The sequence below is a fragment of the Somniosus microcephalus genome, chromosome 33, assembly GCF_052327205.1.
Source record: "Somniosus microcephalus isolate GS21.2 chromosome 33, FLI_Smic_1.0, whole genome shotgun sequence".
Lineage (NCBI taxonomy): Eukaryota > Metazoa > Chordata > Chondrichthyes > Squaliformes > Somniosidae > Somniosus > Somniosus microcephalus.
Window position 1 is genome coordinate 27,234,774 of NC_141019.1, and position 12,327 is coordinate 27,247,100.

Genomic DNA, 12,327 nt, shown 5'->3' on the forward strand with positions numbered 1-12,327 from the left:
AGTGTCTTAAAGGAGAGAGACAGAGGGAAGGAAAAAAATGTAGACAAAATCAGAGGTCCTTTACTTATAAAACAAAACTCAAAGGGAAATGATCACCTCTTCAGATTTGTGTGCCACTGCTTCATGAAGTTAGCCCCTAGATGTACTTCAGGCCTGTTGTGCACACGTTTCCGCTTTAATTCCAGGTTGGCTTTTGTCACCCTTTCTAAGCTGCTCCTTAAAACCTACCTCCTTGACCAAGCTTTTGGTCACCAGCCTAATATCTCCTTATGGGGCTTGGTGTCAAATTTTGTCTGATAATATTTCCGTGGAGCGCCTGGGGACGTTTTGCTACATTAAAGGCGCTGTATAAATGCAAGTTGCTATTGTTGTTGCTTGTGAGCCAGTGCAACGAAGAAGAGCGGATTGGGCCTGGGTGCCGGAGCCTGCAGATGGCGCTGCCAGATCTCGGCGCGCCGCCGTTTTCACCTCGACCCATCTTTGCTGCTCTTGTGCAGACTTGTTGAGCGGGCGCGGACCGGAAGCGCTTGTGTGTGGCTTGGGCTACAGCAGCTGAAAAAGTCCGGAGATTAAAAAAAAAGGAAAGAGTTAATGAAAATAAACGAAGGGGAGCCGCCATTCGGACCGTTCGGAGACGCAGGAATGGAGTCGGTAAGTTGGCTGGGGTCGGAGCGGCAGAGACCGGCTCTCCTTTCTCAAGCTGTGGACAGCCGGCGCTGTGCAGTGGGCGCGACCTTGTTCAGCAACATCAATGTTTTAAACACAAGTTTCACCCACGGGTCTGATCTAAATCATCCAATCGTGTTCTGACTAATTGCAAGCAAAATGTTAGATATAATTGGCATTATGCACATTCATTCTACCTGTGTCGATCGGTTTGAGACTAATTGTGCTTTCGTTTTTTTTTTAAAGAGTGTGTGGGTGAATATCTTGTTGGGAAGGAGATTAAAGGATTATGAGTAAAGGTGTAGATAGCGAGAAATCGGATACCACTGGGAAATGTCCTGCCAAGGAAGGCAACCAGCCAAGGGTGAATAATGCAGGGTCTAAGCTTGGATGTTTGGCACCATTTACCTTGGAGGGAAAGGTACAACTTTGCAGGAATTGCCCATAGGTGATTAAATGAGTACAGTCAGTGATAGAGCAGGTTGTGTGGTCTGTGGAAGGGATGGATTTGACGGGCAGAACTATTAAGCTCCCGTTATAAGAGGTAAGGCTGTCACAAGGTGGACGGTGCACAGCTCCCGTTTAGATTTGGATAAGACCACCCAGACATAGTGAAGCACATGTTTTTGACTGGTTCTTGGAATACGAGTATTAATCCTTGCCCACTGCAGATAGATTTATGTAACTTATATTTATTAATGTGTGTATATGATCATTTGTTGCTTTTCAAGTTCTCAGTCTAAACAAATTAAAGCAACTATTTAGAATACATAACAACATAAATAGACTCCACTTGGAAATTTTGCATTGTGTAATGATTCATTTGTTACAGTGTAACTTTCTGTAAACAACCTCTTGAATATAGCAACATACATTGTTTCCCCCCAGGAAAGTTACCTCAAAAGCTGAACAGTTTGTGCTTTACCAAAAATAAATGGTTACCTTGAGGACTTTAATTCAGTAATTCTTTATCAAAGGGGCAGGGATATAACCAGCAGGTCTTGGCACGCTCTGAGAATGACCAGTCTTGTGTGTGTGTCCTTTTCTGTCCAGCAAGCCCATGAAACCTTGCGTGCAGGGAGTTTTATTCAGTGCACATCCTCATCGCTGGATGATGGCCCAGGTACTTGGTTGCCAGGAGTTGTAATTGTATTTTTAACTGAGGGTGATGGCTCGGGGAAGAATATCAATTCAAACCTGGGCTTCGCGCAAATGCCTCTAAAGGAAAACACCCGTAGACATGTTTTGTACACAGAAAATATTAGTGCATAAATACGTTCCAGCATTTTCTTCTAAATGTTGTATTTTTATGCCTTTATGTTACAAACCTTATTTCATTTTTTTTTCTTCGATTGGTCGCAATTGCTGACTTGCATTTTCTTTTGAACTTCTTAATTGGTTTTCATTCCTGTTTGCTACTTGCAGATTGATCTGTTTAGTCCTGATTTCTTTTGTGGATATGAAATTTGATACAAACATGAGGTGTAATGCTGGGAGCACGACAGACTAGAAATGCATGTAATCATACCATATATGTGCATTTTTTCATATATTAAGAACAGTACATCTAGTGTGTGCAGATATTGCACACCAGACATTGTTTTACATCTGTAATGCTGGGTGCATCTGACCTGCCTGAATCTTTACAAGTATTTTCCAAATGTTCCTGCACCAAACAATTAAACTATAATTGACCTGAGGCCCTGTTTACTTAACAACTGGATTTGTGGCTTTAGATTATGCTCCACGCGAGCCTCCTTCCAAGCTAGTTCCTCTCACCTTATCAGCATAACCTTCTGTTCCTTCCTCCCTCATGTGTTTTATCCATTTTCCTTTAAATGCATCGATGCTATTTGCCACAACCACTCCTGGTGCTGGCGAGTTCCACATTCTAACCACTCTCTGGGTAAAGAAGTTTCTCCTGAATTCTTTATTGGATTTTTTCATGACTGTCTTATATTTATGGCCCCCAGTTTTGGACTCCCCACCCCCCACAGTCACAGTTCAATGTTGCCCTGTGTTGCAGATACCAAACATTGTATTTTTTTTCAATTTAGCAAGTCTTTTCTTGCTAGGTTTTTCAATGAGCCAGAAACTTAAAAGCACACGCAATTGACCTCTGGACTAGCAGCTATATTTGCCTGGATTTGCCCACTTGGAGCATTTCCCCACAGGGAATATTTGAGGATGAAGCTCCATCTTAGTAGCTGTGCTGCCGACTACCTGTGAGCAGTGCCACAGGAGGTCAGCTGATGTATTCAAAGTATCTGTCCTTGTGCAAATAGTGATTAAAATCTCTTAGGCGGAACCGAGGATGACTTGCTTCCACATTAAAAATGAGTTCTCAGGTGACTGATGAGTCCCATGCGGGACCTACAGTCTCTGTCACAGGTGGGGCAGACGGTGGTTGAAGGGACGGGTGGGTGGGGTGCTTGGGTTGACGTGCGCTGTTTGCGCTTGGCTTCCGCTTGCTCCTGATCAAATCAAATCAACTTTTTATTGTCATTGTTAGTGCACAAGTGCAGTACAACGAAATGTAGGCTTGCGGCTCCCGAGAGTGTACATTTAGATTAAGACATTTAAACATTCAACATACATTTGGCTTGTAATACATTAACATAAACATAACCATAATAAAGTGCATTGGCAGATGTGCAGGCTTTAGAGTTTATTTGTGGAGTTCAGTAGGATGACAGCCCTGGGAAAGAAGCTGTTCCTAAATCTGGTCGTACGGGTGCGAATGCATCTGTAGCGTCTCCCAGATGGCAGGAGGGCGAACAGACTGTGGCTGGGGTGGGTAGGGTCTTTGATGATGGACCGTGACCTCCGTAAACAGCGTTTCTGGTATATGTGCTCTATGGTCGGTAGCCGGGTGCCGGTAATGCGTTGGGCAGTTTTGACTACCCGCTGCAGGGCTTTCCGGTCATAGTAGCTACAGCTGCCATACCATACTGTGATACAGTTCGTCAGGATGCTCTCTATTGTGCAGCGGTAAAAGTTAGAGAGGATCAGGGGTGACAGGTTACATCCCTTCAGCCTCCTTAGGAAATATAGGCGCTGCTGGGCCTTCTTCACCAGAGAGGAGGTATTGAGGGACCAGGAGAGGTCTTTCGAGGTGTTCGGCGCCTTCCCGGATGCTTCTCCTCCACTTTGTGCGGTCTTGGGCCAGGGATTCCCAGGTGTCGGTGGGGGTGTTGCACTTTTTCAAGGAGGCTTTGAGGGTGTCCTTGAAGGGTTTCCTCTGCCCACCTGGGGCTCTCCTGTCGTGTCGGAGCTCTGAGTAGAGCTCTTGTTTTGGGAAATTAAAATATTAAGTCAGACAATACCACAATTGTGATAGGGTACTGATAGCCTTTAATTTGGAGTAAAGTGCCAGAAGTGGCAAAACTGTTCTGCCATGAAATGTTAAAATTGAGTGTAAGGAATAAAGCTCTCAGAATTTTAAATATTAACTTGCATCAATTTAATTGCATAAAATGTGGATGGATTCCTGTTTTGTAGAATTTAATGACCGCCTTAAAGATATTGGTTCACCTCTTCCCACGTGACAATGAGCACGTGAGGCTGGGTGCAATGAAATCTTGAGTAGTTCTGAATAATTCAACTATCTCCTGATTAAAATTTGTCTGAGAAATTTTTAAAAAAAGTTTACACCAAATTCTTGTGAATGTAGCAGCACACAAACCTAGCTGCTTTAATCTATTTGTGTGACAGGTTATGCCAGTTCCAAAAGTCCCCTCACTCCCCCAAGCCCATTCATGAAACATAGAAAATAGGAGCAGGAGTAGGCCATTCGGCCCTTCGAGCCTGCTCCACCATTCAATGAGATCATGGCTGATCATCCAAATTCAGTACCCTGTCCCTGCCTTCTCCCCATATCCCTTGATCCCTTTAGCCTTAAGAAATATATCCAACTCCTTTTTGAATATATTTAATGAACTGGCCTCCACTGCCCTCTGTGGCAGAGAATTCCATAGGTTCACCACTCTCTGGGTGAAGAAATTCCTCCGCATTTCAGTCCTAAATGGCTTACCCCTTATCCTTAGACTATGACCCCTGGTTCTGGACTCCCCGGCCATCATAAACATCCTTCCTGCATCTAGTCTGTCCAGGCCTGACAGAATTTTATAGGTTTCGATGAGATCCCCTCGCAATCTTCTAAACTCCAGTGAGTATAAGCCCAATCGACACAATCTCTCCTCATACGTCATTCCTGCCATCCCAGGTATCAGCCTGGTGAATCTTCGCTGTACTCCTTCCATGGCAAGAACGTCCTTCCTCAGGTAAGGCGACCAAAACTGCACACAATACTCAAGGTGCGGTCTCACCAAGGCCCTGTACAGCTGTAGCAAGACATCCTTGTTCCTGTACTCAAACCCTCTCGCTACGAAGGCCAACATACCATTTGCCTTCTTAACCGCCTGCTGCACCTGCATGCTTACCTTCAGCGACTGGTGCACAAGAACACCCAGGTCTCTTTGCACTTCCCCTTCTCCCAATCTATTGCCATTCAAATAATCTGCCTTCCTGTTTTTGCCACCAAAGTGGATAACCTCACATTTATCCACATTATAGTGCATTTGCCATGTTTCTGCCCAATCACCCAATCTGTCCAAATCGTACTGAAGTTTCTCGACATCCTCCTCACAGCTTACCCTCCCACCCAACTTTGTGAGAAGCTAGCATTGTCGGGACATCGCTTCCCAGCTTTGTACGGTTGTGGAGTGTTGCTTCTGCTGTAACAATGTTGTGAATGCCAACAGCTCTTCACAGTTCCTTTTTAGAAATTTTGATTGAGCCGCCACTGACGCATGTGTAAATATTTCTATCGGCTGTGGTACCCATTGAAGGGGACGACACGATCCGATGGATTAGGCTGAGCGAGTGTTGTGTTTTAACTGTGAGCCATTCCCAAATGCATGGTTCCAAAACAAATAGTAAATGTGTGAAACCATGAAGTACAAGAACTTAAATGTGCTTCTACTAATTTTAGTGTATTGCAATGGCATGTTCGGATATAATTGACTATAATAAGCATTCGCTCATTTAGAGAGGATGTGTGGTTGGAACTTGGAAGAGTTATGTGATTGCATCTGTGTTCCTTTTCTGAAGTTCGTATTATTGCAAGCAATCTTTGCAATCACAATTTTGGATTAGCAGTAGTTATTCAGATCTTTTTCCCTTTTTACTTTTATCCTGTCAACTTTATAAGAAAATATAAAGAGCACACATCCCTTTCATGAACCCCACACAATTCATTTGCATTGTCCATAACTTAGTCATAGAATCATAGGAATTTACAGCACAGAAGGAGGCCATTCAGCCCATCGTGTCCGTGCCAGCCGACCAAGAGCTCTCCCGCCTAATCCCACTTTCCAGCACTTGGTCCGTAGCCCTGTAGGTTACGGCACTTCAAGTGCATATCCAAGTACTTTTTAAATGTGGTGAGGGTTTCTGCCTCTACCACCCTTTCAGGCAGTGAGTTCCAGACCCCCACCACCCTCTGGGTGAAAAACGTTCTCCTCAACTCCCCTCTAATCCTTCTACCAATTACTTTAAATCTCTGCCCCCTGGTTATTGACCCCTCTGCTATGGGAAATAGGCCCCTCATAATTTTATACACCTCAATTAAATCTCCCCTCAGCCTCCTCTGTTCCAAAGAAAACAACCCCAGCCTATCCAATCTTTCCTCGAAGCTAAAATTCTCCAGTCCTGGCAACATCCTCGTAAATCTCCTCTGCACCCTCTCTGGTGCTTATTTAATTTAATCTCCTGTGGGAGGTGAATAATCATGGGTAAAACTTCCAAAAAGAGATGTGTGGAATTTTTCTCTCGACACCACCCCCCCCCCCCCCCCCCCCCCCCCCACCTGTCCAAAAGATGCTGATAAAGGGAAATCTCTAGAATACTACGTCACTCGAACATTGCTGCGGTTCCGTTCTTGTGCTATGGTTGAGTGGGGGAGACTGAACACATATGTCGACAGAGTGCTGATTGCAAGTGTCCTGCTGTCACAGATTTAAGAACTGACCGGAAAGTCAGCTATTCGTTAGAAATTGATTGGCAGTACAGCCAACCACAAAGGTGCAATTATACAGAGCTACATGACCACCTTGTCTGTGCGACCTCCTTCCTAAAGCCAAAGTTTGTATTTGAACAAAATTGTCAGCTTTGATGCTCTTTGTTTGCATTAGTGCTGAGCAAAAGATTGCCCTCGATTGCTGAACCTGCGATACGAGTGGAACCCCCACGTGTTAGAATTGTCCTGATCGTTCGTCTCTGAACTCTGCCCGGTGCATCAATCTCCTTTTGCGGGTAAACTGCCTCCAACTGCATGCACTTTAGTTACATAGAAGCAGAAAATGCTGCTAACAATTCTGCAGGTCGAGGCGCATCTGTGGAGAGAGAAAGAGGTCACCGAAACGTTAACTCCGTTTCTCTCTCTCCCACATGATGCTGCCTGACCTGCTGAGTGTTAACAGCAACATTTATTTCAGATTTCCGACATCTGTATTTTGATTTGTGTTTTATTCTGCAATTTAGTGAGTTTTACAGGGTTAAACTAACCTGTTTTGACTAATATTCAGATGCCCTTGTGATCAGCATCGTGACAGCAGCCTCACACTGTAAATGCTTTCCGTGAAGGTCGATAATCACCTGCAAATCCTTTTCCATATTTATAAATGGGCAGCCATTTACCATATGTGTTTCATATTTTGGTTCTAGTGTGCATTATTTCCCCAAAGCCTTTCCACCATCTACAAGGCACAAGTAAGGAGTGTGATGGAATACTCTCCACTTGCCTGGATGAGTGCAGCTCCAACAACACTCAAGAAGCTCGACACCATCCAGGATAAAGCAGCCCACTTGATTGGCACCCCATCCGCCACCTTAAACATTCACTCCCTCCACCACCGGCGCACCGTGGCTGCAGTGTGTACCATCTACAAGATGCACTGCAGCAACTCGCCAAGGCTTCTTCGGCAGCACCTCCCAAACCCACGACCTCTTCCACCTAGAAGGACAAGGGCAGCAGGAGCATGGGAACACCGCCACCTCCAAGTTCCCCTCCAAGTCACACACCATCCTGACTTAGAAATATATCACCAATCCTTCATTTTCGCTGGGTCAAAATCCTGGAACTCCCTCCCTAACAGCACTGTGGGAGCACCTTCACCACACGGACTGCAGCGGTTCAAGAAGGCGGCTCAACACCACCTTCTCAAGGGCAACTAGGGATGGGCAATAAATGCTGGCCTTGCCAGCGATGCCACATCCCATGAACGAATAAATACAAAAATTATATTCCTATTAAAATCCTTTCTGAATGGTATCAATCTCCCTTACACTGCCATCTGGCCAGCATAGCTTGCAGTCATTTCCAGATTTTGTAATGTATACAATCCAATAATCGTCTCCAGTATTGTTTATAAATGTTATAAACGACAGGCCACCTAGAGCAGATCATTGTGGAGCGCCACCAAACTCGGGCTTCCCCCAGCACCATCGGAGCCTGTTCCCCTCATCGCCACGTTCTGATTTCTGTTGCTAGTTTTCAGTACAGCTGGCTATTTGCCACTAATTTCACGAGCTTTAATTCTTTTATATGAACTTCAGACATTTTATTAGCTGCCTTACAAAAATCCAAGTAGCTTTCAACCATTGGATTGTACTCGCGTGCTAATTTATTTGCCCCCTCCAAAGAATTCCAGTAGGTTTATGAGGCATGACCCGTTGCTTCTAAAACCATGCTGCCTACTATTCCAGGGACCCCCTGCAAATATCGGCACACTCGTAGAGACCCCTTTCCCTGTCTTCCGAGAGCACCAGCTGCCCAATGTAAAAGCATGCCATGGTCGGCCAGTGGCTCAGTGGGCAGCACCCTCGCCTCTGAGTCAGAAGGTTGTGTGTTCAAGTCCCACTCCAGATACTTGAGCACAAACATCTAGGCTGACACTCCAGTGCGGTGCTGAGGGAGTGCTGCACTGTCGGAGGTGCCATCTTTCGGATGAGACGTTAAACTGAGGCCCCGTCTGCTCTCTCTGGTGGATGTGAAAGACCCGTGGCACTATTTCGAAGGAGAACAGGGGAGTTGTCCCCGGTGTCCTGACCGATATTTATTCCTCAACTAACATCACTAAAACAGATTATCTGGTCATTATCACGTTGTTGTTTGTGGGAGTTTGCTTCCGATATTACAACAGTGACTACACTTCAAAAAGTACTTCATTGGCTGTAAAGCGCTTTTTGGGATATCCTGAGGTCGTGAAAGGCAGTAAATAAATGCAGGTCTTTTTTTTGTAGAAATTGTTTTTAGTACTGTGCAGCAACACACAGTCAACAAATCCACGAAATCTATAAATACCAAATTCCTAAGACACTGCTCGTGACGTACCAGGCTGACAGAAAGCTGATGACTTCGCAGTCCTCGATTGTGACCACCTATACTTTCAATAAACGTTGATGGCGCCTAATATGCTGTTGCGCATTTCCCCATCCTGTGAGTGTCAGACTAACTGCTGTATAATTGCTTGGGGCCTTTTTGAATATTAGCACCGCATTCGCTACCTTCCAGCCCTAACCTGCAGTCCTTAATAACAGTGGCTTCGTGCTGCACTGGAGGAAGCACGATTCCTTGCAGAGGAGAAATGGTTAACTGGTGCTGGAGGAGGCACTTTTGGTTTTTCTCCAAAGAACTGAATCAACGACCTTGGTTTCCCTGCTCGCTTCAAACACACATTGTGCCGCTGTTCAGATGGCTGTTCTGTGTTCTGGTGTGTTGATTGGTAATTCAACAGCATCATATCATCCTGTTCTAAGAATAAACTGTTCAAAGTGAAATTGTTTTTATTTATTCATTCCTGGGATGTGGGTGTCACTGGCAAGGCCAGCATTTATTGCCTGTTCCTAATTGCCCTTGAGAAGGTAGTGGTGAGCCGCCTTCTTGAACCGCTGCAGTGCGCATGGTGACGGTGCTCCCACACTGTTAGGGAGTTCCATGATTTTGACCCAGCGACGATGAAGGAACGGCGGTATACATCTTGTGTTAAATTTAATATGTGAGGAGGATGTCGTGAAACTCCAGTACGATTTGGACAGGTTGGGGGATTGGGCAGAAACATGGCAAATGCACTATAATGTGGATAAATGTGAGGTTATCCACTTTGGTGGCAAAAACAGGAAGGCAGATTATTATTTGAATGGCAATAGATTGGGAGAAGGGGAAGTGCAAAGAGACCTGGGTGTCCTTGTGCACCAGTCGCTGAAGGTAAGTATGCAGGTGCAGCAGGCAGTTAAGAAGGCAAATGGTATGTTGGCCTTCGTAGCAAGAGGGTTCGAGTACAGGAACAAGGATGTCTTGCTACAGTTGTTCAGGGCCTTGGTGAGACCGCACCTTGAATATTGTGTGCAGTTTTGGTCGCCTTACCTGAGGAAGGACATTCTTGCCATGGAAGGACTGCAGCGAAGATTCACCAGGCTGATACCTGGGATGGCAGGAATGACGTATGAGGAGAGATTGTGTCGATTGGGCTTTTACTCATTGAAGTTTAGAAGATTGAGAGGGGATCTCATCGAAACCTATAAAATTCTGTCAGGTCTGGACAGACTAGATGCAGGAAGGATGTTTCTGATGGCGGGGGAGTCCAGAACCAGGGGTCATAGTCTAAGGATAAGGGGTAAGCCATTTAGGACTGAAATGAGGAGGAATTTCTTCACCCAGAGAGTGGTGAACCTGTGGAATTCTCTGCCACAGAGGGTGGTGGAGGCCAGTTCATTAAATATATTCAAAAAAGAGTTGGATATATTTCTTGAGGCTAAAGGGATATGGGGAGAAGGCAGGGACAGGGTACTGAGTTTGGATGATCAGCCATGATCTCATTGAATGGCGGAGCAGGCTCGAGGGGCCGAATGGCCTACTCCTGCTCCTATCTTCTATGTTTCTATGTTTTGATAAATACCACTGAACTGCAACTGGAGATGTGAACAAAGATATCTCTAGTGTATTGTTCAGCCGAAGAACGGTTACTGTGTGGCTCAGACAATTCCAGGTTGCACCATGTCGTTCTGGTCAGCAGGTCTATTTGTAATTGCAATCTATGATTTCTTTGTGTGGCCTGGCTGTGAATGGCACTGGGACACTCTTCAAAGCTGCTTTTATACTGTGCGAGAGCTGTGCCAGCGCTGCCAGTTCCCGCTGCACGGGTCTTGGGCAGACGGCTGCCACCCGAAGGTCGATCAGCTGGGATGTCTCGTCTTTTTAAACTGGGCCTTCCGGGCAGACCGCTTGAGTGAAGCTGGCAGATTTTTGTTCGAGGTTCCAGCCAGCTGCACAAGACCCGTGCGTCGGGAGCCAGCGGTGCGACTCCTGCTCTTGCACCACGTAAAGTACCTTAAATATAACTCCCATGAGTACAGGAAACTTTTTTTTATCTGGGACCGACGTGGTGCCGGTTCATCAAAAATTCCGGATAACCGAAAGCTGTAGTAAAAGATACGGAGCTGAGAGCTCCGTATAAAGCAACAAACCCTGTTGCTTAGCGACAGGTTCAGAACAATGGCCACAAGTTCCAAGCGTCTCTGTAGCTTAGCAACAGCTGCAGCCACACCCTTGCACAGCAACAGATCGAGGAAAGCAAGTAATAAAACTTACCTGAACCTACTCCTGAATTTTGCCGGTTAACCGAGATTTCCGGTTATTTAGGTGCCGGTAAATCGAAAGTTTCCTGTACAAGAGTGTGACTAACTTTAGCCATTGAATGAATCCTTTGGTCTCATCTGAATGTCTTTTGTGGCATTTCTGCAATGCTCTGTTTGAGACTGTCTCTCCCAGTTTGTGCCCGTGTCCTCTTGTCCTGCAGTCCTTGTTTAACTTGAAACGTTGCTCAGGATGAACCTTTTCTATTCCACTGAGTATGTATAAAATTGTTACAGGGTAGATGCTGAGAGGATGTTTCCCCTGGCTGGGGAGTCTAGAACCAGGGGGTCACAGTCTCAGAATAAGGAGTCGGCCATTTAGGACTGAGATGAGAAATTTCTTCACTCCGAGGGTGGTGAATCTTTGGAATTCTCTACCCCAGAGGGCTGTGGAGGTTCAGTCGTTGAGTATATTCAAGACAGAGATCGATAGATTTTTGGACTCTAGGGGAATCCAGGGATATGGGGATGGGGTGGGAAAGTGGAGAGGAAGTAGAAGATCAGCCATGATCTCATTAAATGGCGGAGCTGGCTCGAGGGACCATATGGCCTACTCCTGCTCCTATTTCTTATGTTTATGTACTTCTAGAAGGAACCCTCTCATTCACTTCCTTTCAAAGTTGAAGAGACCAAAGGTTTTCTAAGCTTTCCTCATAACCCAGTCACTCTGACACATAACCTCATGGCCCCTCTCTGCAGCACTTCCAACATTTGGGTGTTTTCCCTGCGCCTCAGTGATGCGAGTTGAACACCGTATCCATGGTGTGGCCTGACCAGAGCACTGTACGGCTTCAGCACGATGGCCTCTGATTAAACTTAGATTCAGCATTCTGTTTGGTTTGTTAATTGTTGCTCAGAAACCGAGGGCCAATCTGACACATGAACTTTTATCCTTAAGATGCTGACTGGCATCCTGTGTGTCTCTAGCATTTCTGTTTTTACTTGTGATGTGATGTGATGTGATGT

The 12,327-nt window shown here is 45.5% G+C and overlaps 1 protein-coding gene across 2 annotated transcripts in view; it reads left to right on the plus strand.

Moving 5' to 3' along the window:
• The first annotated feature begins 452 nt into the window (after positions 1-452).
• Positions 453-12,327, plus strand: part of LOC147097037 (5'-AMP-activated protein kinase subunit gamma-1) — a 66,358-nt gene continuing 54,483 nt past the window's right edge. For both annotated transcript variants that reach the window (XM_085972790.1, XM_085972791.1), the window contains exon 1: positions 453-651. In XM_085972790.1, the coding sequence (XP_085828916.1) occupies positions 592-651 (60 nt within the window). In that variant the 5' untranslated portion in view covers positions 453-591. The remainder of the gene's footprint in view (positions 652-12,327) is intronic.